General features: G+C 48.5%; 1 protein-coding gene across 13 annotated transcripts in view; it reads left to right on the forward strand.

Annotated features, from left to right (window-relative positions):
* The window catches only part of ADGRB1 (adhesion G protein-coupled receptor B1), a 282938-nt gene that overhangs the window by 154846 nt on the left and 101104 nt on the right, over positions 1–26988 (forward strand). For all 13 annotated transcript variants that reach the window (XM_030266786.4, XM_072925064.1, XM_072925067.1 and 10 more), the window contains 5 exons: positions 1512–1620; positions 2470–2613; positions 5096–5171; positions 8926–9028; positions 10020–10063. In XM_030266786.4, coding sequence (XP_030122646.2) covers positions 1512–1620; positions 2470–2613; positions 5096–5171; positions 8926–9028; positions 10020–10063 — 476 coding nt within the window. The remainder of the gene's footprint in view (positions 1–1511; positions 1621–2469; positions 2614–5095; positions 5172–8925; positions 9029–10019; positions 10064–26988) is intronic.

Genomic DNA, 26988 nt, shown 5'->3' on the forward strand with positions numbered 1-26988 from the left:
CTTCATTGCAGTCACACATTCCAATGCCCTGTGGCCTCCTCAGGCAGAAAGATATTGTTCTAGGAAAATAAAAACTAAAACAACCCATAAAGGTATTCAGAGAAGGGCTACAATGATTTTTAAAGAGCCTTTGTTGAGCTTTATACGATAAAACCTAAAATACAGCATCCAGTGTAGCCTGGATTTGGTTTGACCTTGTGATTTCAATCTGTAATGGAATATAAAAGTGTGCAGCTAAAAATAGCATCCTCACTCAGTTCTCCTCCTTCTGTGCACACCTGCTGTACTGGCAGGACTTTTTAATCTCACCCTGAGACAGTTTTAGTCTTACCAATGTTCCTTGGATAGACAGAGACACGCATGGCCACCCCTGTCCTCTTTGCTCACACTCTCCATGGCTCAGCCTTCCTCCTGCCCCCTTCCCATCCTGCTCATCCCCAGCTGAACCTCCAGCTCACTCAGCCACCTCAGAATGTCTGGATTATGGTGAGGAACTGAAAACGCTCTGAAAGTGGTGGAAAAGGAAAAGGAGAGGAGCTGTGCTGCTTTTCTTCAGCCTCTCGTGGCATTTGCAAAGCCCCTGTGGGCAAACGTGCTTTGAGGAGAAGACAGTCAGCAGAGCTTGTTTCAAGTGGATTATAGTTTATGGAATCTGTCACTGGAAAACTGGTTATTGTTTAACAGCTCTGTCTTAAAGTACAGGTAAAGAAGAGTCACTGCCAATGTCCTTATCAATGGGGAAAAAATAGGAAAGAAATGAGGCAGAGAAACTCCAGGACAGCCTGGGACAAAGAGCCTGATGATTCAGAGAGCGAGATCCTGGCAACAAAACAGGAAAGGAGAAAATCAGGCTGCCTGGGATTCAACATTAGACCACAATTGTCCTTTGGTGTGGTTGCTTTCAATAGAGGGAGTTGAAATGAGATGATCTTTAAGATCTCTTCTAACCCACACCATTCTGCATTTCTATGATTTTATGAAAGGAGATGGGAGATGAGGCATTATTCTCTTATCCAGAGGGCCTCCAGTATTTCGTTTTGTTTAAAATCTTGCCCTCCACCCTAAGTTCTATCAATCTGAGTGTCACTTTATGACTATTTTGCTTCCTTTTTCTTTCTTTTTCTTTTTCTTTTTCTTTTTCTTTTTCTTTTTCTTTTTCTTTTTCTTTTTCTTTTTCTTTTTCTTTTTCTTTTTCTTTTTCTTTTTCTTTTTCTTTTTCTTTTTCTTTTTCTTTTTCTTTTTCTTTATTTTTCTTTTTATTTTTCTTTTTTCTTTTTCTTTTCTTTTTTTTTTTCTTTTTCTTTTCCTTTTTATTGTTTCCTTTTATTTTTATCTTTTTCTTGGCTTCCTCTTAGGATTTCCCAGTCCTCCTTCTCCACAGCTCAGTAACAGTCCATTATACCCAGCATATGCTCCCAGTTCACGTGTGAGGGCAGAAACCTTTGCCTGCAGAGAAGCTCCTGCTGTTCTCATTAGGATCTGCTCTACTCCAAATTCTCCTCTCTTTGCAGATAGGGCCAAATGCCAAGGAGCTGTTCAGGCTCGTGGAGGATTTCATTGATGTCATCGGCTTCCGCATGAAAGATTTCCGGGATTCCTACCAAGTCACGGACAACCTGGGTGAGTTCATTGGCACTCCCCACGTCGGGGAGAGACCCCCAAAACCTGTTAATTACTGTGCAATATGGATAACCTGTGCTGTGGGGAGAGAAGGAGGGAGGGGAGGCAGCAGGTGGTGGGATGTTAAAAGGTCTGGGGGAAGACATGGACGGGCATAAATACAGGGTGGCTTTTTTCCAAAGGAGTTGGGATTTCATGAGGAAGAAGAGAGATCCACAGAAAGAGCTGAGAGATATCTACCAAATGGAGAACAGATGACGAACTGGGCAGAATTAGACTCTTTCTTTTATTTCTTGAACACAAGAACCGCCCAGCAGCCAATGGAGGCAGTGAGCAAACAGCAGGCAGTGTTTGACTGATGCTGTGTGCACAATCTCAGCGTGGAACTTGTTGCCAGAGGAAGTTGCAGAAGCCAAAAAGTACAGATGGGTTCATGATGGGATTAGGAAAGTGCATAAAAGAGAGGTCCATTGGTGGCTGTTAAAGTTGATGATCTGGATGCAGCCAGGAGCTGAGGAAGTCCTGCTGATTGCTGGGAGGACAAACCAAGAGATGTCTTGTTCTTTCTCACACTTTTTATCAGCTGCTGCTGGCCACTCCTGCAGATAAGGTGCTGGAACAGACTCTCCTGTGCCAGATTTAATGCAGGCAGGGTCCTTTCAGCAAAGCACAAGCCCTGCTTTTATCTTCTTTCATGCACAGATATTTCCTCAAGAGAGCATCACTCCTATGGCTCTCAAGATCCAATCTCTCTGATTTCCCACTAATGCTTCCCATGTTTTCTTGAGCACACATAGAATTTACTGGAGCTGGTTCCACTTACTGGTTTCATTTCTTGCTTCTCCACAGTCCTTGGTATTCACAAACTGCCTGCAAACGCAGCAACCGACATCACCTTCCCCATGAAAGGCTGGAGGGGAATGGTGGACTGGGCCAAGAACTCGGAGGACAAGGTCACTGTCTCCAAGAGCATCCTGTCTTCAGGGCTCTCAGGTAGGCAGCACAGCCAAGACAGTATTTTTCCTTCATTTTCTAAGAGTGGTGCCTTCCGTTTGCTTGGTCTTCAAATCCTCTTCCAGATCAGCTGAATTTGCTCACAAATCTTTGGACATTGAAGCATTGATAAGTGCAAATAAGGCTTTCAAATATGGCCTGACTAGAGTTCAAACTAAACCCCTCACAAAAATTCAGAGGCAGGTTTAGTGCATGGGTATGGATGTTTATCTTTCCTTAAAGAAGGAAAAAATTGTCAAACAATGCTTTAGGTGCCCTCCAAGCCTGGATCCAGACTTGATGGAGCCATCTGAGGGTGAGTAGCTGGGAGTCAGCAGGTCAGGCTGAGCAGCTGAGTCTGCTGCTTGGACAAGCTTTGATAGATCTGGGGATTTATGGCCCTCGTGTGAAATTTCCTGCCCCCAGAAATGAAATTCAGAGGTATTCATCACTGAGGCTCCACATCAGGGCATGGACAGGAGCCCTAGCATGGAAGTGGTGCCTCAGTGAAGCTGGCCTGGAAATCTCTCATTGCATGCTAGGATAACCCAAAACTATTTATTAAAAAAGACAAAACTGGGTGTTTCTGGGATGGTCTGATGGATGAGAGTCCCAGGAACCAACACACTCAAGGTGCTCATCTTTAGGAAGAGACAACATTTGGCAGGATTGAGCCCTGAGTTCTCGAAAGCAGGACCCTAAATTGGGCTGATTGGTGATGGGATTTACTTTTGGCACTCATGGCTTTGAGAGCTGCTGGCTCCCCCTTCCTTGGGACAGAGGCTGGAGACTGAGTTGTTGCTACAAAAAAGTCCTTTAGCCTCGAGTTGTCACACCAGGACCTTTTGTCATGGGCCTCCCTGCTGGGGATGGCATCAGCCATCACTTCAGCTTGGGAAATCTGAGGGCAAGAGCAGTTAAGTGGCACCCCCAAGGGTAAACATTGAGTCACAGGCAGAGCAAGGACCTTGTCAAGCGCTCCTTGTGCTTGGCTGTGCCTTGCAGACAGCGTGAGCTTCTTGGGAGAAGCTGGAGCAAGTTGGGAACATTATCCCAGTTTGTTTGTGGAAGGTGTGGTGCCTTCAGCTTTTGAAATCTTTAATTACCTATTGGATAAATTGCTGGACCAGACCTAGATGAGGCTGATCCTGCTCTGAGGCTGAGGGCTGTCCCAAAAGTATCCAGCTCCTCGTGGAGATGTTTTCTAGACTTCTCTTGGAAGCATCCTCACACAGAGCTGCTCCAGGGCCCCCGAGCCCAAATAAACCTGAGGAAACAACTTCCAATGAGTGCTCACCTCTCCATGGTTTCCTGAGTAGCACCCAGGGCTCTTCTGCTTCTGTTTTATTCAGTATCTTGTGCTGGTGGTGTAGGTTTTGAGGGGTTACTCAGTTATTCCAGCAGAAATCCACCTCTGTTAGTTTGGATCCTCGCTTTTCACTGGGAACGGGAGTAGCTATCCTGAGCAAAGTGCAAGGACAGGCAGCTTCTTGAGACCAAATCCAAACCCCCTCACTGCTGGCAGCTGACTTTGAACAGTTGATTTTGATGGGCCAACACTGATTTATGCAGCTGGGTGACAAAATAGCTCTACAAGCCTGTCTGTCAGTCTCTCCCAGTTATGTGCTCACCAGATATCCCAATTTGATGATAAGAAAGAGAGACATGCAGAGCTGTGCCTGTCCTGCAGTGATGGAGCAGACACACTGTCAGCTCAGCCTCAGTACAAGGTATCAGAGAAGCCCCACCTGGTGCTTTCCCTGGCTTCTTCAGCATTGTTTTCCACATAGCCACTTGCTTTTTCTCCCCCATGAAAATCCAGCCCAGGGGCTGCCTCTGCTGCTCGTGGTTTATCGGGGAAGTTCTGGCTTCTTGCAGCTGGGGCACCACGAGGTGGTGGAGGAGGAGGAGGATAAATCAGAGAAGGAGGAGGTTAAGTGACGAGCCCAAAGGTCACACAGATGATTCAGAGGCTCATCTGGATCTGCTGCAGCCCCCAGAGGCAGCACATGAGTTTTGGGGTCGGAGCAGGCGCAGTGGGACTTCTCCCCTTCCCTCTGGCCCTGTCGGCCCGAGCGCAGCTCTTCTCTCTGACGGTCTGATAGCTGTGGACGGCTCCAAAGGCCTCGAGGTGGCTTCAAGAGACCTTTCCCCCCTGAAGATTTGTCTGCTGTGGTGCTGTCAGAGGAATTTGGGGGTTTCTGAATGGGGGAGCACCATTTGGGAGGGGTGAGCCTTGGTGAAGGCAGAAATCTGGGATGCTGGGTCACCCCAAAGGTGCTGAGCCCTCCCTGTAGTGACAGCAGCCACTGCATCCCACTCCAGTGATGTTGGCATTGGCCGTGCCCCAACAGAGAGCCCTCCAGCACTGGCCATGCTCCTCCAGAAGCCAAATCCTGCCCTGGGGTGTCCCGTGGGGACAGCTGCCACCCTGATTGTCTCAGTGCTGTTGTCTTCTTCCCTCTCCTCCGGTGCCCTGCAGTGTCGGACGACTCCTCTGTCTTCGTGGTTGGGACCGTGCTCTACCGGAACGTGGGCAACATCCTCTCCCTGCAGAGGTAAGAGTGGCTGCCTGGGCATGGGGAGCAGCTGGGAATCACCAGGATGATCCCTCTGGCTGCTGAGCACTGGTCCTCCAGGGAAAAGTAGAGATCCCTGGGTGCAACCAGACAGATTTTGACCTGCAGTGGGAATATTTTGACCTCGTGTTCAGGTGGGGCCAGGCTCATGTGTTGCAGGCTGGAAGTGCAGGAATGTTTTCCCCATCCACGAGCAGCACCCCAGACACGAGGGGAGGAAGCTCAGTGCTGCTGTCTCCCTCTTCCCTGCCGCCCTTTGCCCTCCAGGAATGGAACCTCACCCTGCCCTCCTGGTGACGGGGGATTTTGGCAGCCCTGGCAGATGGAGGATGATCAGCTGCCCCGATCTTCCCGAGCTGCCAGGGAGCTGCCAGCCACACTGAGCCCTGGAGAGCAGCAAGGCAGAAATCAGGCTGGGGAGGAGAGAGGGGAGCAGAGCACGCCTGGCTGCACACGTCTGCCTTGGGCACCGAAGCTTTTGTGTTCAGCACTCCCTTCCCTTTTCTTCACTCCTCTTCCTTTTCCTCTCACTCTTTTTTTTTTTTTTCTCCCCAATGACTGGTACTGAGGCAGTAAATTAAGCATCCTAAGGCACCTTCTAAATCTGTTCTGCACTGATTAGCGTGAGCCCATTTACCATAAACACCAGGGCATCTCTCCTCACCGATAATCATTTAAATACCTCCAGATTTAGCACTGGCAATGGCAAAAGAGCTCTGAGTGAGTGCAGAGAGGAATTAGCCAGTCAGCCAACTGTATTCTGTAATATCTTCCATTACAGCAGTGGGAATTAGATCAGAAGGGCAATAAACATCATTGGCTCAAATGATCCAGTGGTATTTCAGCTTCCTCTGGCCAAGCAGGGAATGAGCTCTGATAACCAGCAGCTGCAGCAGCCTCCGAACTGCGTTCCCAGGGGAGAGCTGATTTAAGATGTTCCTTAATTAAAGGACAGTCCCTCTTTAAAAACATCTCGAGTCTTGAATCACCTGTGGACAGTCAAATGAAAAAAAAAAAAAAAAAAAGATAAATGAAAGCAGCAGTAAAATTCCTCTTACTTCAGCGCTGTGCAAATGGATGCAACATTAAAAAGGAGAATGTTGTTAAATAACCACGTAGCTGCCTATGGGTCAAAAATATTTCTGACAACTGAGGAGAGCAGTTATTCCTGGGTACACATAAGAAATATGGACTCAGACCCTGGACTGGACCACTCTGATTCAATGCAGAGGGTTTCTTCCAGGAAGGAAAAAAAGAAAAAGTGGATTTAACTCTGCAAACAGCACCGGCTGATCTGTTCCTAATTGTCCCAATTTACCTCCCCCCAAGCAGCAATTCCGTCTCTGAGTCACACATTATTCTGTCCCCTTGGATCCAGAGAGCCCAGCAGATCTTGGCAGCTGTGACAATTGGGATGGGCTGCACACAAAACCTGATTTTCCAAGCCAGGGAGGTGAGAGAGGCGCTTGGTCCCCGCTGGACTCTGCTGCAGAGGACACGGACAGCAGAGAGCACCAGCCTGGCTCTCCCTGTGTGGCCAGCACTGTGCCCACAGCCCTTTGCACACCCTTGCTGAGCTCTCTGAGCTCCTGCTCAAGCCCCATCTCTGTGTGTTTTATTTCCTTCCCACAAGCTGGACTGCAACGTGCTTGTAGGAAAAGCGACTCATCTTCCTCCTGAAAGATTCCCCATGACACCGAGTCCTTCTCCGCCCCCGACAAGCTGCTCAGCTGCTTAATTACCTTCTCTGCCAGGAGCCTGCCTCTCTTTTTAAGGCTGAATTTGTCTGGCTTTCACTGCCAGGCATTTGGCCTTCGGGTGGGTGACTGAAAAGCCCCCCCACGTGCAAGGAACTATCAGACAAGCTTTCCAACAGAGAAATTTTGTTTGTTTTCCTGCACCTAGATCGATTTTGTGTCTCTGTTTTGAAGTCCATTTGCTGCTTCCACCTCTCAAAGTGAAATTGAACCCAACAGCACAGTGGAATCCAGACAAGGAGGGTACAGACACACGTTCTTTGCTTCATCTCAGTGGAAGGGATTTTAAAGATCATCCCATTCCAGCCTCCTGCCATGGGCAGGGACACGTTCTACTATTCCAGGCTGCTCCAAGCCCCATCCAACCTGGCCTTGGACACTTCCAGGGATGGGGCATCCACAGCTTCTCTGGGCAACCAGGGCCTCACCACCCTCTGAGCAAAGAATTTCTTCTCATCATTTGATCTAAACCTCTCCTCTTGTGGTTTAAACCTATTCCCCTTGTGCTGTCATTATTTACCCACATAAAAAATTGCTCTCCATTGTTTTTATAAGCCTCCTTCAACTTCTGGTTGAGCTGCAGCTTCTTGGCCACTGATCACCCTTCACGGTCTGCACACCGGTGACTTCTGTGTTCCAACAACTTGCCACGCTGAAAAATCAAATTCTCTTTCTGTCTGTGTTGTCTGCATCGATTCTCACCTGCCCCTCAGCCTCCACAAGGAGGTCTGGGTGTCATCCCTGCTGCTCCTGCGAATTTTCAGCAGCGCTGACCCAAGGACTGACCCTGACAGACACAGCCTCTAATGAAGACATGCACTGGTGGTTGCCTTTCAGCAGATCCCATTTTTAGCTTCTTACAGCTGCCTGCTCCCATTGATTTACTCCTTTACTTTTACTCTGTAGGGTGATAGTTGGGCTTTGTCGCTTCATTCTTTTTTCTTCTTTTTCTCGTTTAGTTTTTTCATTTTTTTTAAAGGAAAAGTTATATATTTGATTTTTTTCTTTCTCTGTTAAATCAATGTTGTTGTTCCCTCTAGTGTTAGTGGAACAGTAGCTTTTTGAGCATCCACTTACACATCCATGGAGAATTCCCAATATTTTTTTCCTCCTTTTTTTTTTCTTTAAACACTATTTTTTTAAGCTGCTGTTAAGCAAGTGCAAATTTTCCCCACCTTATTATTTTTTAAAAAGAAGATAAAATCCAGAGAGAAAACCAAAATATTTTTGCAGCAGTTTGTTAAACTTCAATAAATGCAGAAAAATGAGGAAACTCTGTATATTTTGATGTTCAGTGTCCAGGGAAGTGCCTACAAAGAGTTTGGCTTTCCAGGAAGGGAAGAAACCTCCTCACTTGTTGCCCCTCCCAAGAGCCAAATCTCCCAGGGCTGCCAGATTTATTACAATATTTGTCTGGGCACAGACATTTAGACATCTACATGAAAGGTTTGGCCTTTTTCCATTTGCTTTTGGTCCTCAGGGGGTGAAGATACACACCAGTGCCTCCAGCCAGGATCCTGTGCTGCCCCCAGGATAAGCAACCATGCCTCAGCCTCACTGCAGTGCAGGCTAAGCCAGCCTTGGAGAGGCAAAATGGGATTTTTTTGGGGGGGGAAACATGTGAAATCATGGAATATTCTGAGTTGGAAGGGACCTGCAAGGCTCACTGCAGTCCAAATGAGCTCCTCATGGCAGAGACAGAAAATGGGCCCAGGAATATTTTATTTCTGGGAAGGCCAGTTGCTTTAGGGGTTGATAAGGTTCATAAAATGGTTTGATTTTGGATGTGGATTGGTTGTGAGGGGAGCCCAGAGGGTGCATCAGCAGCAAATGTCTTTGGGAGTATTTTATAATAATGGGGTCAACCCCTTTCTGCACTGTGTACTCTAAACCTTGCACCCCCAGTGATGGTTGCCACAGGATTCCCTGCTCCTCAAAAATCCCTCTAAAAGCTCTCTTTCCCCTCTCCTCCCCAGGAACAGCACCGTTCTGAACTCCAAAGTCATCTCTGTGACTGTGAAGCCATTCCCTCGGTCTCTCCTCACCCCTCTGGAAATCGAATTCTCCCACCTGTACAACGTAAGTGGTTCCTGGGAACCTGCCCCATCCCACGGCTGTGTTTGCTTCTGCAGGGCAGGAATGTGTTGCTGCAAGGAAAGAGGTGGTTTTGATGGGCTCCTGACATCTTCCCCCCCCAAAAAAATAAAGCAAACTTCATTTCCAGAGCAGCAGGAGGGTGATGCTGCTGGCACGGGGGACATGGCCATGCTTGTCCCCAGTTCACACTATTTCATTGTGGGCATCATCACACAGGAATAATTGTGCACTCATTAAAATAACTTGATGTAACAATGGTCTTCCTTGAGGAGGGAAAGGCAGGGGGAAAGGTTGTTCCCATTAATTCTGGAATATTACTGTTGCCCTCAATGCTTTCCAAGGCAGGCAAAAATTCCCTCCAGGTTCCTCTGCTCAACCCTAAGCAGATTTATGGGATGGACATTTACATACCCCAGGGCCCATCCTTGTGGAGATTAGATGCCCTCCTGAGGCTCTCCAACATGAATATTAAGATCTGTTGTGCCTTTGGGCTTTGCTGGAGGGATTTTTCCAAAGCTGTCTCAGCAGCTGGAGTCTGAGGCAAACCTCTTCCAGGAGGCTTTAAACACACCTGACCCCCTCCTGCAGGGCTGTGCTTTTGTCCCACAAAAGCAGAGGCTGTACTTGATCCACTTTCCAGAAGGGAGCAGCAAAAGGATTCTGTGTGAGAGGAGGGATAAGGAGGAAGATCCGTGGGTTGAGTCAGTAGAGAGGCAGAGTCAAACCCCTCTGCAGTGCTCGTGATGCAGAACAAACCAAGGCACGTTTTATTCTGCCTTTTCAATCCCAGGGTGGCAAAAGCCATTCCAAGGATTTGAGATCCATGAGAGCTCGTCTGGTGTATCCCAGACACCCCATCCTTAGGGCAGTGGAAGGAGATTTACAGGGCCCACATTCCTCATTCCAGTCCAGACACTCCACAAACAGCGTGACACTGATTTGTTTCTGTTTTCCCTTTCTTGTCTCCTGGCAGGGAACCACCAACCAGACCTGCATCCTGTGGGATGAAAATGATGGGTGAGTCCTGTGGGTTTCTCTTTACTCTCACAGGTCTGTTTGCTTTTTTGGGTGAAATCATCACAATTTTAGCAGTGATGTGTCAGTTCTTGCTGTCTCCACTCACTATTTAATTTGCCCTGATGGGGAGAGCTTCTTCCTTCACACGTGCACTGCTTCTCTCTGAGCTGTCTTTTAGTGCTGTTTTGGATTTTTCCACATAAAGGATGCATGAACCGGGACCCAGGACTGTGGAGGTTTTCAGACTGAGCTCAGCACAGCTGTGCTTGTCTCTCTGCAGTGCTCACCCAAATCATGCACCGTAAGGAGAGTAACAAAAACTCAGTTGCAAATATGGCCTGTGGAGGTGAAGTTCAGGTGATATGAACTTTACATTGTGCTGCTGTGATGTAGAAAAATGATTTTTGCCAGAATTCCAGTGATGACTGGTGCTGTTCAGGAGGGTTTGAGTGATGTGCTTGTGGCCAGCAGGGAAAAAAAACCAATCCCAAGTTACCACGAAGAGTTGGGACTATAAATTCCATATGGGGAGTAATTGTCAAAGAATGTGCATCACAGAAAGAAAAAAAAAAAAAAACCACAACTGCTCTGAAAGTGAAGTCTTAAATCCTGAGTGAACTTGACAAGGATACAAAGTGTTTGATTTAATGGTGGTTTTACTTCACTGACTTTTGCATCTCAGTTTGAGTACCTACCTGGCTCCTCTTCTGCTTGCAGTCAGTTCCTCTCCTTGAGATCTCAGACATTTGGCACATGCCCCTGCATTTATTATTATTATTTATTATTATTACCAGCAGCATCTGAAAAATGATTCTATTCTTGTCCTTTTATGCTCCATTAAGTAGCATATGCACACAGAGGCAGGCATCATATTTACACTCAGCTCAGTTCCTGTTGGTCTGGGATTAATTTGGCATCTCTGAGTGGATCCAAAGCAAAGCTGAAGAAACCAGAGGTTCTCCCTGCTTGTGGAATCACTCCTGTGTTGTAGCCCAGGGCAGAAATGGCCCCTCTGGCTTCTAGTGAAAATTGCTCAAGCATTAGGAGATGGTTGAGTTGCATGTGGAATTTTAAGAAATTAATAAAAGGGGGTTTTATAATATTTTCTGTGTGCCAAAGAGTGTGTGGCTCAGCACAGAGGGTTGGACTGGGGGGAAGCTTCAGGAGCTGGACTGCTCTGCTAGGTCTGATGTTTCTCCAAGCTGGAATGGAATTAAAGCACTTGTACAACAGCCCAATCTTTGGCAAGTAAAGGCAGGAGCTGGAATCATGTCCCCTTTTGCTCTGCACTCCATCCCATTGCCTTTGGCTTTCCAAAAGCAGAGAGAGGGTTGTGTCCAGGAAGATGGAGATGTTTCCCTGCCGTGCTCAGACCTGGATTCAATTAACTGCAGTCTGAGCATGAAAAGAGCAAAATCGAGTTTGGGCATGGCTGAGGGACAGGGATGGTGGATGGGTACAGGAATCTGTCAGAGCTGGCACTGGTAGGACACAGATGAAGGCTTGCCCAGTGCTGAGCATGGACTGAGAGGTTTGGATGGCATTTCTGAACTGGAGGCCGAGCAGCTCAGTTCAGCATCATCAGCTCTGCCTCATCCTAGAGAATGGTTTGGGTTGGAAGAGATCCTAAAGATCATCTCATTCCAACCCCCTAGACCAGGTACTGCCTGCCCTGGGAGCTCTGGCTGCTCCACACTCTTCCTCCCAAGGCTCAGCAGCTTCTTGGGCTGCCTGTTGTCCCTTTGGGAGTGCAGGATGCTGGGATTCCTTTCAGTCCTCCATCCCTGCATCCTCATAGCACCAAAGAATGGGAGCTAAGAGCTGAGCAGGAAATTTCTTGACACCAAGGCCACGGGTCAAATTTCAAGGATGGGTTCCAACCCCCCAGCAGATTGGTTGTGCAAATGCTGCTGCTAAGCCTCCACTTTCTCCATGTTTTGGGATTTTGGGGGGTGTGTGTGTGCGTGCCTGCAAGTGTTTGCAACCAACATTTATGATCTTGAGCAGCTGAAAAGCCCCAGATCCTGATGTCAGCAGATTTTTGCTTGGACAATGTTCCAAAACTTAGAGCTGATCCAGCAAGCTCTGGTGACGGGAGCTGCCAAACCGTTTGTGCAATATTTTAAAAGCTGATTTGCACAACATTTTAAAGCTGATTTGCTACCACTGCTGCCTCTTGGGAAAGTCTAATGAAAGGCAAATTATGCAAACCCTGTTCCCCAGTCCTGACTGCTCACCTCGAACTTGAACAGCTCTTTGGAGCTGTGGAGGGGTTTGAATCACAATGTTGGGTAATTGTTTTCTGCTTGGAACAAGAACTTTTGCACCCTGGCCTTGTTGCCTGGTATCTGGTAGAGGTCCTGATTGGTGGCTCTGTGCCAGGAATCCCCGTGGTTCAGCCACTCTTTTGTGGTTCTCCTCTTTGCTCCCTTCTCCTCCTTCCTGCCACCTCTCCCATGGCCTGGAGGTATTTCCACCCATCAGTCTCATGAGGTGGTTGTGCCAATGGGTGAATCTAAGGGTGTCCCACCCCTGGAAGTGTTCAGGATCAGTTTGGATGGGGCTTTGAGTAACCTGGTCTAGGGGAAAGTGTCCCTGTCCATGGCACAGGGTTGGAGTTAAATGTTCTTGAAGATCCTTTCCAAGCCGAACCATTCCGCGATTCTGTGAAATCCCATTTCCCAGTTCTGACCCATTTAATGGTTTTACAGCCTCATTTCTTTGCCTGTTCATCCTCTGCTGCACTCCCTGTGTGGCCCAAGCCAGCCTGTTGTGGTGTTGCTTTCTCAGAAGATACTGAGCCCCCTGAAAATTCCTCTTTTGCTGCTCTCCGTGTTCGTGGATGGGTGGCCAGGTGGAGCTTCCTGACACAGCCACCCACCTGAGGCTGCAGATCTCAGTGACCCAAATTCCACCCGATTCCACTGACCCAGCCTCTGGATTTAACCCCTTGCCTCCTGTGACTGAACAGGTACAGAGGCTGGAAACTTGGAGCAATCCTCCCTTGAGAGCTCCTGCCTGTTCCTGCAGCCACCTGAGATTCCTATCCCATCCAGAGCCAAAATCCTTTAAAGGCCACTTAAAATGGACTGTAAAATTGCAATTAGAATCAGACAATTATCTGGTGACCATGTGCTTCCTCAAAGATGGAGCTGTCGAACAGAGCACTTGGAAATAAAAAAAGAGGAAGAACCCTTGAATGTTCATTCATTTGCATTTAGATGGATATTTAAGCTTGTACTATTAACAATGGATTTTTGATTTATTAATCCCAGCCCCTTTGAGTGACTCTGAGATTCATGGGTGGCACCTCTGCCTCTCTTTTCTCTTTCCTTTGCCCCCAACTCCTCATGGCATGAAATAAGAGGGGAGAAGATCAGGGACTAATTTCTGTTGTGTTGGGTGCTGCGAGTGTGATTAATGAGTTTAGCATGGGCTGGGTAAATTGAAAGTTGAAATCAGAGAATGATTTGGGATTCTCTGGCTCTCCTCCAAGGGTATTCATCTGGAGTAATTATTGGCTGCTTAGCCCTGATGAAGTGAAAACCCAGGAAGGATCTGGTCTCCCGCTCCCTCTTTTTCCTCCTGGGACAGGGGAGGAGTTGATAAATAGAGCCATGGTTGTGTGCTCATGTTCTTGTGAGTTTCATTTCTCACCTGCCTTGCCCTGGTGCACAACAGGGATTTCATTTGGCAATGGGAACAGGGAGACAGAGCCAAGGTTTGTTACTGGTGCTGACAGCATCACTTCATGTGCCTTTACAACACCCTGAAAGGACATTTTAATGAGGTTGGAGTCGTCTCTTCTCCCAGGTAAAAAGTGACAGGACAAGAGGAAATGGCCCCAAGATGCACGGGTGGAGGTTTAGATTGGATATTAGGAAAAAATTTGTCGCTGGGAAAGTGGTCAGTCTTTGGAACAAGCTACCCAGGGAGGTGGTGGAGTCACCACTCCTGGGAGTATCCAAAATACATGTGGATGTGACACTTGGGGGTGAGGTGTAGTGCTGAGCATGGCAATGGTAGGTCAAGAGTTGGGCTCAGTGACCTTTTCCAGACTTAATTCCGTGATTCTGTGGCTGCAGAGGAAGATGTGGGGCTATTTAGTGTTGCAAGGCTGTCCTGCTGTCCCGTGGGGCTGCTGAGTCTGGGTTCAGGCCATTGAAGCTGTGTTTGGGTGTTCTTTGAGCACAGGATCAGGTAAATGAGGAGAACTGGTGCGAGATGGAAAGGGACAGTCACAGACCACAAAGGCTGGGATGTCTGACAAGGGCATGGAGTGATGGGGCAAGGGGAAATGGCTTTAAAATGAAATAAAGTAGGTTTGGATTGGATATTAGGAAGAAATTATTTACTGTGAGGGTGGTGTTGGAACCCTGAAAACTGGAATGCCCAGGAAAGTCTTATCCCTGGAAGTGTCCAAGGCCAGGCTGGACAGGGCTTGGAGCAACCAGGGATAGTGGGAGGTGTGCCTGCCCATGGCAGGGGGTTGGAATGAGAAGGTATTTAAAGTCTCTTCCATCCCAAAATCCTGTGAAGGGTCTGGAGAGGCAATATGGGATCAGGCTGCCGTAGGTGAGCACAACTCATCCCCTCCTTGGTGACAGCGGTGTCCAAGCCAGCTGAGGGCTTGTATTTTAGCCCCTGGTGCAGGAGACAAAGTCAGGCCATGCAGGTGTGAAACCCAAGACCAGACACACAGAGAGTGAGATCCAGCAGGTCTGCATTGCCAGGGGAGCCCTCATCCCACAGGGAACACCTGGCTCCATCCAGCAACTCCTCTGCTCCTCTGTCTCATTTTAATAACTAAGCATTATAATAACCAGGCATTACAATAACTGATCTTAAGAGGCCTTTCCAAATCTTCCAAAATATTTGCATAAAAGCTTTTCTGCTCCTGGGAGAGAAAGCGCCTCAGGAATCTGTGGTGTTAATTCAAGGACACCCTCGGCTTCCCTTGGGAAAGATTGTTCCAGTAATTAAAGCCTTTCATCTACCTGACTTGGGAAATGCAAACCTCACTGTTTAGGAAGGTGACCTGTACGAGCAATGTTAGGCTTGGAGAACAAAACAAACACTGCCTCAGCTCTGGGGTGAGGTGAAATCACCTGGAAACTCGTGGTATCCTAAAATACACCTCCAGAGGCTGAGGACAGTCCTGCTCATGGGACTTTTTCAGACAGGAACTGCTTGAGGGGTAAGGTGTGTGTTGGTCCTGGAGGTGCCAGAGACACAAACCACTGGGAGAGCTTTGAAGTGTCAGAGCAAGTTTTTTGGGGTTTTTTTTGTTCGTTTGCTTTGTCTGGAACAACTCAGAGGAGCTGAATATCCCCAAAATATCCTAGAAGAAGGAATTGTATAATTTTTTCGTAGAGTAATTGTACTCTTTGGTGTTTGTGGTCCAGATACCCCATGAATCTTGAAGTGCAGCTGCTTTGCCTGAAATTCCTGGTTTTTGGGTGGGATAGCCAGTGTCTAATCTGCAGAATCCCCAAACTGGCTTTTTGGAATTCCTGACTGCACATCCTGCAGGATAAAAGGAAAGTCCTTGCAAGGCAGCACAAGGACACAGTGTGATTTCCATGTGCTCCACACCACTTGTTGAAAGAGGGCATTCACTTCCCTTTCCTGTGCTTTTTGGGGCTTTTTGGGATCCCAGCCTTGCTGGTCTGATTCCCTTTGGAGGGTATTTACAGCTCTCTTGATTTCTCAACTCCCCACCACCAGAAACATGTCACGCAGGAATTGCCTTATCTCTACCATCCCACAGAAATAATTTTGCTCATCACATCAGTTAATCCATCTCCCAGTGCCTGTCTTTTGAAGAAAAGCTTTCCAAAGTCAAGGAGCAGCTTCTCTTTCCCCCCGTCTGTCACGCAGAGCATCGATGACCCTGCCAGAGCTGTGGATCAGGCAGCCACAGCCTGTCTGTGCTGACAGGGATGAGTGATTCCCCCAGGTACAGACACTTCATAGAGTCACAGAATGGTTTGGCTTGAAAGGACCTCAGAGGTCCTCGAGTTCCACCCCCCTGTCATGGGCAGGGACACCTTCCACTGTCCCAGGTTGCTCCAAGCCCCTTCCAACCTGGCCTTGAACACTTCCAGGGTTGGGACAGCCACAGCTTCTCTGGGCACCCTGTGCCAGGGCCTTGCCACCCTCACAGGGAAGAATTTCTCCCTAATATCCAAACTAAATCCACCCTTTTTCAGCTTAAAGCCATTCCCCTTGTCCTGGTTCTCCATCCCTTGTCCAAAGTCCCTCTCTGCTCTCCTGGAGCCCCTTTAGGCACTGGAAGGGGATCTAGGGTGTCCTTGACCCTTTCTTTTTTCCACACTGAGCACCCCCAGCTCTCCCAGCTGGGCTCCAGAGAAGAAGGGCTCCATCCCTGATCATCTTTGTGGTCTCCTCTGGAATCCCTCCAGCAGTTCCACGTCCTTCTGATGTTGGAGGCCTCAGAGTTGGACACAGTCCAGGAAGGGTCTCACAGGAGCAGAGCAGAGGTCACCTCCCTTGACCTGGTGGTCTGTTAAAACCCTAAAACCCTGTGAGAAATCAGTGCTCTGCTCTCCCCTTCGGATCTATCAATGACCTATTACGTATTAATTTTATACAAATTATATATTACATCTATATTTTACTGCAACAGCCCAGCTGTGAAGGAGCAACACTGCCCTTCATGTGATCCCAAACACGTTCTGGTGTTCGCCAGTCCCCCTGTTCCAGCTCCATTGCCCTTAACCAGTTCAATTCCCCACGGCTGCAAATCCTGCAATCCTTTCCCACCTGCTCCTGTGGATGTGTGAGGGGACGTCAGTGAGGGGAGAAAGCCTCGTGCTGGCTACACAGGGGCATGCAGGGAGGTTAATCTGAATATTCCCATTAGTTCCCCTGTGTTAAACCCAGTTAGAAGGAGCCCTTAATTCAGCCTGTCTGACTGCACTCACGATGTGCAACCAGGCAGATGGAATTACAGTCCCAGGAGGATTTTTCTAGCCCTGGGTGAGAGCAGACAAAACAGGGCATTGCAGTGAAGCCCAGTCACACCTCCAGAGCCTGAGGATTTGTCCCTGCTCAGCCTCTGGGGCTGCTGGGAGCACAAAGAAGGGCAGATTTCAGGGGGCTGTTTTGCCAGACACCTCATTTGTTACAAGGATGCCTTTTCCTGGGAGTTGTTGCCTGGATTCCAGGTGTTTCAGGAAAAAGGTGGCCAATTCTGTCAGCACAAAGCAGCAGAGCACAGGGCTGTGTCTCCATCCCTCTTTGGGACAGGAGTTAAACTCCTCTGGCTTTTGCTGAGCTGCTTCCCAGTGGTCAGAATTGTCCACAGAATTGGAACAGCAGTGCTGGATTGTTCTCCAGTGCCTCTCACAGCACAGGGTGCAGGAGAAGCTGAGCAGAACACGAGGCCTTTGCTGCCTGCCAGCAGAGCAAGGTTTAATGCCTTGTGACAGAAGGGAAAAGGGGAGAGGACCGAGGATTCAGAGGCCCTGAATCAAATGTTCCCTTGCTTCCCTAGCCAGCTCAGGAGTATGGGTGGGATAAAAGAATTCTCTCAGCAGAGCTGGCAGAAGCCAGACACTGACACCTGGAGGATGCTCCCACTGGGAAGGGGCTTTGGGTTCAGTGATGTGATTCCCAGCCTCAGCTCGGTGCTGAGGGTGAGAGCTGGAGCATGGTGAGGTTTGGGATGGTTCCTGTGCCACATGTGTTTATGCTGTGTATTCTGGAAAAAAAAAAACAAACAAAAAGCACCAGGAGCAGCTGGGAGGGCTCAGCCTGGAGAAAAGGAGGCTCAGGGGGGACCTTCTGGCTCTCCACAACTCCCTGACAGGGGAGGAGGGGGCAGCCAGGTGAGGTTCAATCTCTTTTCCCAGTTAACAAGCAACAGGACAGGAGGAAACAGCCTCAGGGCACACCAGGGAAGGTTTAGATTGGATATTAGGGAAAATTACTTCATGGAACATGCAGCCCAGGCTGGTGGCTGAGTCACCATCCCCAGAGGGATTTAAAAGATGCATAGATGTGGCACTTGGGGTTGAGGTTTAGTGGTGAACATGGCAGCGCTGGGTCAAGAGCTGAGTTTGAGGATCTTTTCTAACCAACAATTCCATGATTCTGTGGCTGCATCCCTGTCTTGCCACCCCTGCATGCCTGCCAGCTCTCCTGGAGCCATCTTCATGGACATGCCAGGCTGCTGAGGGTGGCTTGTGGCGGAAGGCTTGTGGTGGAAATCCAACTTGACTTCCCAGGTTGCCTGAGAAGACTCCAGGCTGTAACAGCACAGCCCAGGCATCTCTGTGTGCTGGTGGAGAGATTTGGGTCACAGCTCCAGGCCTTGAAGTGTGGGGAAAAAGGCAGACTGGGGAAATCTGCTGCCTGATTTTGGTGTGCTCTAACTCCAGTGACTCCACAGGGTGCAGCTTCGAACCAGCTTCAAGGCAGGCTCAGGGGCATGGAGGAGACAGAAAGAGCTGCACCAGCAGAATGCTCTGCACCTTCTGTGTGTGAAATTCAGAGTGGAGTCGCTTTATCTCCACGTGCTTCTTTTTGGGATTGATTTAGTCTGCCTTTATGGGCATAAGAAATTCTGTCTGGGTACAGAGCACCACTTTCCAAATGGTTCTGTCTCTATCCTCTGGAACAGGATAGACTTTGCTGGGAGCTGAGGGCTCCAGAGCAGCCTGTGCATATTTGAGGAAGGTGTGTTATGACCACAAGTGCCTCAGGACCAGGGCTGGACAAAGCCCAGACCATCAGCACTAGGCAGATGTTTGAGCAGGTGATTTTTATGTGTTTTTGTTCAGGACAGAAGAAGGAGTTTGCCCATCAGGCTTTTTGTTCAACTTCCTTGCAAGACTGAGGCAAGTTCAGATGAACTTCTTAAAATGTCTCATTTTTTAATGAATCCTCGAGCTGCAAGGCAGAAACAGCAGTATCCACCACAACCAAAATAAATTTTGTATTTCTAAACCTTCATCATGGAATCAGAGAATGGTTTGAGTAGAGAGGGACCTTCAAGACCATTCCATTCCAACCCTGTTCCGTGGGCAGGGACACCTTCCACTACCCCAGGTTGCTCCAAGCCCCATCCAGCTTGGCCTTGGACACTTCCAGGGATCCAGGGGCAGCCACAGCTTCTCTGGGCACCCTGTGCCAGGGCCTCAGCACTCTCCTAGGGAAGAATTTCTCCCTAATATCTAATTTTATCTGTTTTGTCCACTCCAGTCCCAGACCCCTCATTCTCATGATGGGATTCCATGGGAATGGTCAGGGTGCAGGCTCTTGAGTCCATGCCATTGCTCAAAGGTGATGGACTGGCAGGATGGACAAGGTAGGGCTGTGGATGTGGTGGAAAAGGCTCCAGAACTGTCACACTGTGAATAAGGATGGGGAGAGTTTGCCCCTGTTTTAAAGAGGAGAAAAGGACTCGTGTTGATTTTCACCTGACTGCTTGTGCACTATGCTAGAAGATGAAATGTTCTGCTAAAACAGCAGCAAAAAGAGGCCACAGTGCCCAGGATGCAGCCCTTGTCTAATGATGGACTTTCTGTGTGTCTGGGCAAATCAGTGTAAGCTTCGTGCCTCAGTTTTCCCTGAGCCTGCTGTGCTAAATAACATCAGACAGCTCCTCGAAATGTCAGGAAATCTGGGAGCGAGGAGGTCTTGTTAGTGAGCAAAAATAAGTATTCCTATTAATCACTGAGAACTGGTTATCTAAAGGTGAGTTTGATGGTCAGACTGGTCACCCAGAAGAGCTCCCATTGTGTTTTTTGTTTTGTGTGGGCGGCAGGGAGGGTCACCAGTTGAATTTTGGTCTTCATAAGGTAAAATGAGGAGACTCAGGGAGATTGCTCACGTGAGGGCACGAGACACCAACCTGTGCATCCCACCTGAGCTCTCCATGGCCTCTCAGCCCCATGGCAGAGAGGATTAGCAAAAACATGGAATATCCAGCCTGCTCTGACAGCCAACTCGATGTGGAGCTCGACAGATTCTCCCAGTGGCCATCCTGAAAAGCAATGAGCAAAACTCCCAGAGAAGATAAATCCTCTGTGTCCTGCCCATCAGATTTATTTGGATGCACTTTAACCCTCAGTCAGAAAAATAACTGATGCAGTGAGGTCAGAAAGCCCAATTTCACGGAACAGAACAATTTTCAGACTTGTCAAGGCTCTTTCCAGGGCTTTGCAAATCCTTTAATTCAATTACAGCGCTGACCAGTTGGAAGATGAGTGTTCATCTCCCAGAGCTCCCTTCTGCCTCAGGCCAGAGCTGCATCTCCAGGGGGTTTAATGGACATGTGGAATGTTGGTGGGATGTCAGGAGGGGGTTTGCTGGCTGTCTCTGAGGGAATAAATTCACCCTGTGCCAGAGCCTGGTGCATGGCAGGGTGAGGGTGGTGAGGCCCTGGCATAGAGTGCCCAGAGAAGTTGTGACTGCCCCATCCCTGGAAGTGTCCAAGGCTGGTTTGGACAGGGCTTGGAGCAACCTGGGGTAGTGGGAGGTGTCTCTGCCTGTGGAAAGGGGTTGGAATGAGATGATCTCTCAGGTTCCTTCCAACCCAAACCACTCTGTGATTTTATGGTGGTGGCCTGAAGCCTGACCCCACAAGAGCCTTGATCTTCCCAGGTTTGAGGAGAGCCTTTCTCGCTGCTGAGGATGGAAGTGCAGGTGGTGCCTTCAGAAGGCTGACCTAGAACAGAGACTAGACAGAATAAAGTAGGGATTTATTAGAAGGCCAAGGATACACCTTGGGCAGCACAAGAGCCCAGCCAGAGCTACACCCAAGATGAACCAAAATGGTCACAAAATGCATGACTGCCCACGGGGTCTCTCACTTTTATAAGTTTTGGTCCATTTGCATATTGGAATTAATTGTCCAATTACAACTTTAGGTTATGAAGTCCCATCCTTCTTGTTTTTCTCTCTTCAGTCCTTGTTGTTTATGCTCTTGGGCCTGAGATTTGGATCATTTGTCCTTGGTCCCCAGCTAGAGAAGTTTTGTGTCCCTACTCAGTGAAGAGAGCTCACCTTCCCCTAATATGAAGCTCAGAAGTACACACTAAAGCAGCCCAGAATCTGAAAAATATAAAAGCCAAAACCTGAGGCATCACAGACAGCAAAGTGGGCAGTAAGCACATCAGTCCTCCCCATTTTTGGGTGATGGATCCAATCCACCACCAGCCAGCTAAGGAGACAAATGGAAAGGGTCAAAATTGCACTGATGAGGGATTGTCTGTCCCCAGAACCAGAACTGTCATTTTCAGGTGGGGAAGAAGAAACCCAGGGAGTGCTTTATCCTCTGTCACCCAGGAGGATCAGAGCAGAGCCACAACTCAGCTTTCCTGCCCTGTTTCACAGCTCTGCTGGTGGCTCTGAATAAAAGCTAACTGTGGCCTGTTTTGGGAGAAAAGGAGATCAGAGGAGCTGGGATCCAAGAGAATGCTATTCCTTTTTAGCTGTGGTTATTATTTATTTAATGGTGTGTAGAGCTCATATGTCAAATCTTAAGGAAGGGATCTTCAAACCTCAGCAAGGCTACTGACACAGGAATATCCCAGGGATAATCAATATGCCAGTGACTGTTTTTCACCCATAATCCCAGGCTGGGGCCTGGGCAAAGGGCTGTTGCAGGGGTTTTTTGGCTGTCAGCTGGGATATCTTTACCTTTAATCTTCCATGCCAGCCCAAATTGAAGCTGCAGTAAGGTATCACTGCTGCTGGGAATTGTGTTCAGACAGATCTTTTCCAGCCCTGGTATCCCAAGTATTGGTCAAAACAGTGCTGGAGAGTTTCCTGATGTTTGAAATATGTTCAAAGGGACTGATTGGTTACTGGTGTTGATGAGGGAGGCAGAACTCTGTGATGCAAATGCCTAAAATCCAAGAAAAAGGTGCCTCCAGAGCTGCTGCACGTGGAGCAACACAAGGAGAGTGGCGGGAGCTCCCTGTGTCCAGCATTACTGCAGGATCCAGGTCCTGGCTGGGAAAATCATCCTTCAGCTGCAAAGGTACCTGGAGGGAAGGGATTTTTGCTGCCTAAGGTGTAATTTAAACATGCCCAAGGCATGGAGATCCAATGTAAATGCAAGGATGGGGAAAGCACACACATGGCTGTGGCTGTGTTGCAGTCCAAGATTTTTTTCAATCATCAAAGTCACACTGATGAGTGCCAGGAGAGAATCTGCTGCTCGTCCCCAGGAGAAACAACTCAGGGTGAGGGGGGAGATTGAAGATGTTTTGCATGAGACACATAGAACAGGGCAGGGGAAGAATTTCAGAATTGCCATTGGAATGGAATGGAATGGAATGGAATGGAATGGAATGGAATGGAATAGAATAGAATAGAATAGAATAGAATAGAATAGAATAGAATAGAATAGAATAGAATAGAATAGAATAGAATAGAATAGAATAGAATAGAATAGAATAGAATAGAATTTTCTGTTAAAAGGGACTTAAAACAATCATCAGCTCCAACTTGCCCAACCAGTTCAGGGCTATCCAAAAGTTATTAAGAGGTTTTCCAAATCCCTCTCAAACACTGACAGGCTTGAAAGATTGACCACCTCTCTCGGAAGCCTGTTCCAGTGTTTGACAACCCTCTGTGTAAAGAAATGCTCCCTAAAATTCAGTTTGATGTGATAGTGAGGTGCATTCCACTACGGTGTTCCCAGGAATATCCCGTTCGTGGGACAAAAATGTTTTGATTTTTTTTTTCCAGGTAGCTATAAAAAGAACTCCCCCTCTCCACCCCCGCTTCTGGAGGGCTGCTGTGTTTGTCTCCACTCAGGCATCAGCACCTCCCGAGTGTTGTTAGAAATGGTATCACGGCACCGGGCATTTCCCACCTCATTTCTACCCAACTCGCTCCGTTTACAGAAGATGCTTTTGCTAATTTCCAGCTCTGCCAGCTCCTCCTGGGATCTGGGAGGCAGCTGAGATTGTCCTGCCTGTTCTCTCTCCAGCAAAGAGCTGCTGCTGCAGTCTGTGGACCAGCACTTACATGACTCCTATTATTGTCATGCCCCAGCATTTCACAGCTTTCAGTGCGCTGTTATTGCAACTGGAGCTGAACAAAAAAAAAATAAAAGTCTCCTTTTCTAGGTCACTTACAGCTCTGAATTTTCTTTTACATTTGCCTTTACCCAGATTAGTGTTTTTGGAGAGTTTTGGAGGGAGCAGTGTTGGTCCAATGACAAGTGTCACTTTGCTTTGGAGGCTTGCAGGGGTGAGACGGCTTCAAAACGCAGCAGAACTGACAGGAGCTCTCAGAACATTTTCTGCTGCTCTGAAGCAGGAGCGGACTTGGGGACCTGCTCTCAGGTCCCCTGAACAAGGAGCATTTATTTTTGTCCTCCTGGCCTCCCCCCCTCCCCAGAAGAGGTGGCCTGGGAGCCCCCAGCTTGTGAGCGGTGCTCCTTCACTCTGACACCTCCTGTCATCTCAGGAAAGAAAGGAAGATCAAACAGGAGGATGGAGTGGGAGCTGTCACATCCACTGTACTTTTCCAGCTCAGTTCTGTTACCCTTGGGCAGATGAAGGCTGGGACCAGCAGCTTCATCCCTTTGGTCCTAACCCACCTGTCTGCTTGCTGCTCAGTCTGTGTTGGATGACCTTGATTCACGAGCTAGCAGTGCTGGCAGGGACATTTGGGGTGGGCTGGGGAGGAAACTGCCAGATTTACACCTTAGCACCGTGGTTTCCAAACTTTTTTTTCCTTTCAGGACTTCTGAGTGTCAAATTAAATGTTCTGACCAACTTTCTCCACACACTCAGACCCCCTTTGATTTCCAGACTCTGTCTCTCTCCCCGACTTGTTCCGCTTCCTTGGTGGCTCCAGAAAGTTTCTTCTCTGCAAAATCTTCACTGTTTATTTCTTTATTCCTTATTCTGATGCTGATCTGCTTCTCTGCTCTGGACATTCCCCTCTGCCCACCTTCCTGGCTGGGATGGAAGGAGCTGCAGCAGCAGGAATCTCCCTTTTCCCACCCTCTGCCATCTGATCTCCCCCTTTGGAGATTCCTGGCTCCAGGTGCCAGCTTGGTTTTCACAGAAATCACCCTGGCAATGAGCAGTCCTGAGCCAGAGGATAAAAGCTTCCTGCTGGGATTTCATCTGCATTTCATCTGTGGTGGTGATACTGCCTGGCTTTATCCCCGTGCTCCCTGCCTCCCCTGGGCCCTGGCTAAGAGAGTGCCAGGAGGGTTGAGTGCATTCAGCTGTTATTGGCTTAATCCACGAGATATCAGTGAGGCTCAGGGGGACTTCTGAATTTCCCAGCTTGGGAGCTACAGACCCAATCCTGATCCCTGCAGAACAAGCCTTTGAGCAGCAGGAGCTGGTTTTCCCTCTGGAAGGATGTTCCAGTGTGGAAGCAGAGCCCAGGGAATCTGTTCAGGTCTGCAGGAGGTGCAGAGGAAGGGCTGAAATGATCACCCTGCCAAGGGAGGAGGCAGAGATAGATGTGTTTGGCACTGGTTTACGTGCATTTTAGTGCTGGGCAGGTTGTGGGGGGGTGGATGGGCAGGAAATAAAGGACATTTCACCCCTAGGACTGTGCCTGCTACTGCACCATCAGCAATTCTTGCAAGAAAGGCCACTCCCGGTGCTGCAAAGCCCAGACAGGAGAGTGGAGACATTTTTCAGTAAAAATCGCTTTAGCCAGCACAGTCATCATCAGTGCTGCCTTATAATTGGCAAGTATTTAATTAGCTGAGGAATATTCCACATCTTCTCACTAAGTGGGAAGTCAGAAGCTCTCTTTGGGATGAATGGTCTCCCAAAACCTGTCACTGCACCTCAGCTGAACCTCAGCACATAAAGCACAGCAGACAGCTGAGTGCGAGCTTGCACAGATGCTGCAACATCTGTCCAGTTTGGGAAAGGTGGGTAGCTGAAGGTAAGGGTGTCACTGAAAGTGGGAGTGGAGTGGAGTGGAGTGGAGTGGAGTGCAATTTAGAATAGAATAGAATAGAATAGAATAGAATAGAATAGAATAGAATAGAATAGAATAGAATAGAATAGAATAGAATAGAAATAGAAATAGAACAAAAGTCAAGTCCACTACCTGGATTTTTTGGGGAACTCTCTGTCCTTTCTGCTTCCAGATATACAGAAATACAGCACAATAGGGACGAGAGAGCAGAAAGCCTAATGAAGAAATATTGCTGGGAGTAGAGAGGTTTCCACCAGCTTGTATCTCTGCAAGCCATTTTTGTTAGCAGAAAGTGGCTTTAAAAGGTATTGATAGCAATCCCTTTTTGCATGAGCTCCAGAGAGGCCGGCAGAGCGTGTGGGTACCAGCGTGGCTTTGGTTAAACACATTTGCAGTAGCAAAGCTGGGAAAGGACTCCCCCTCCTCCCCCGTGACCTGCTTTCCTGAGAAAAGCACAAGCAGATCCGTGTTGCTCTGCTCAGCACCTGCTCCTTATTCCTGCTCCTTGCAAAATTGCTGGGGTGCTGTGGCTCCACACCTTTCCTCCCAGATATCCACGGCAGAAAGGCAGGAATTAGAGCAGACCCGACCACTGTAGTGCAGCCCACTTAAAACCACTGGGACTGCGTGGCAGGGGAAATCTTCCTGCAGGAAAACCTCTGCCAGCTTTGCAGGTCTGGAGCTTGATTTGTGTTTGCAGCTGCTGCCCATGCGGGCTGGAGAGGGGAAGTTTGCTCTGCTGTTTTCCAGCTTCACTACAATCCTCTGCTTTGCTGCTCCCTGCATCCCTGAATCCCTGCATCCTCACAGCTGCCAAGGTACCGTTCAGGCAGCCTGAATCCAGCTGCCTCAGTGCTGCTGTGTTCTCACTGCTCCCGAGGGATCTCACCCTCTTCCCTCTGATCCATCAGGGCTCTGCCCACCAGGGAGATGTTTACATCGACCCCCCTGGTGAGACAACATCAGATCAGCCCCCAGGAGGGCTGGGAACGGCGTGTTCAAGGAGAAGGGGCAGCGCAATCTTAAACATCAGCATTTATTTATTTATTAGCGTTTATTTAGCCATGGCTGCGCCAGCCCCCTCACTGCATTAGCATCCTCTCAATTTCCCACAGGTTTCCTCCCCTAGTGCAAGTGCAAATCCAAAGCAAAACCTCTGGGTTCTTTTCTACACCCACATAAATAAGGGCAGGAGTCACACTAGTCCCATCAGAGTGTGTTTTTTGCCGTTTTCATTGCATTTGATTTGCCCCCTCCCTCCCAAAACTTGTAATGAGGCATCATTTCATGTGACAGGACATTTATGGCTGCTCCAGGCACAGCATAGCAATGAGGAGGTGGTGCAGCATCCCCGATCCAGGATCCAAATGACCTTCAGGAGCAGGCAGATGTTGCTTTCTGAAATTCGAGCTGGGAACGAGGGAGGCATTCCACGCGCTCAAGGAGCTGCCAGATCAGCTCCACTTGGCTGCTCCACTCCCATGAAATGCTCATTTCATGGCGTGCAGAGGAAAAGGAGGCCAGAGGGAAAGGAAGGACCACAGGAAAGCCGTGGCAGGGAAAAAAGTGTGGCGAGCTGAGCTCACTCTGACTAAACCTTCTCATCTTCAGAGCAGCATCCCCCTGTCCATGTGGGGGTGTGTACCTGTATTCTCCTACTCTCACCCATCTCAGATCTCTCTGATGTCCTGCTGGAGGCTTAAAGTGCACGTTGAGTTTGATTTTGTGAGGTTCTGCTGATGGGAATCCTGCCAGGAGCAGCAAGGCTCAAGGCTGTGTTTGTCCCAGGAGAAGAGTTGTACCATAAGGGACAGGTTCACACAGCCAGGTCGTGGCTTCCACATCCCTGGGAATGTCCAAGGTCAGGTTGGATGTGTTTTTGAGCAGCCTGGTCATTGCTCATTACAATGAGCTTGAAATGCCCCTTCCAACCCAAACCATTCCAGGCTTCTTTTGTGGGTGCCCCTATGTCTGCATCACCCAGG

Source organism: Taeniopygia guttata, chromosome 2, assembly GCF_048771995.1.
Source record: "Taeniopygia guttata chromosome 2, bTaeGut7.mat, whole genome shotgun sequence".
In the NCBI taxonomy this organism is placed as follows: Eukaryota; Metazoa; Chordata; class Aves; order Passeriformes; family Estrildidae; genus Taeniopygia; species Taeniopygia guttata.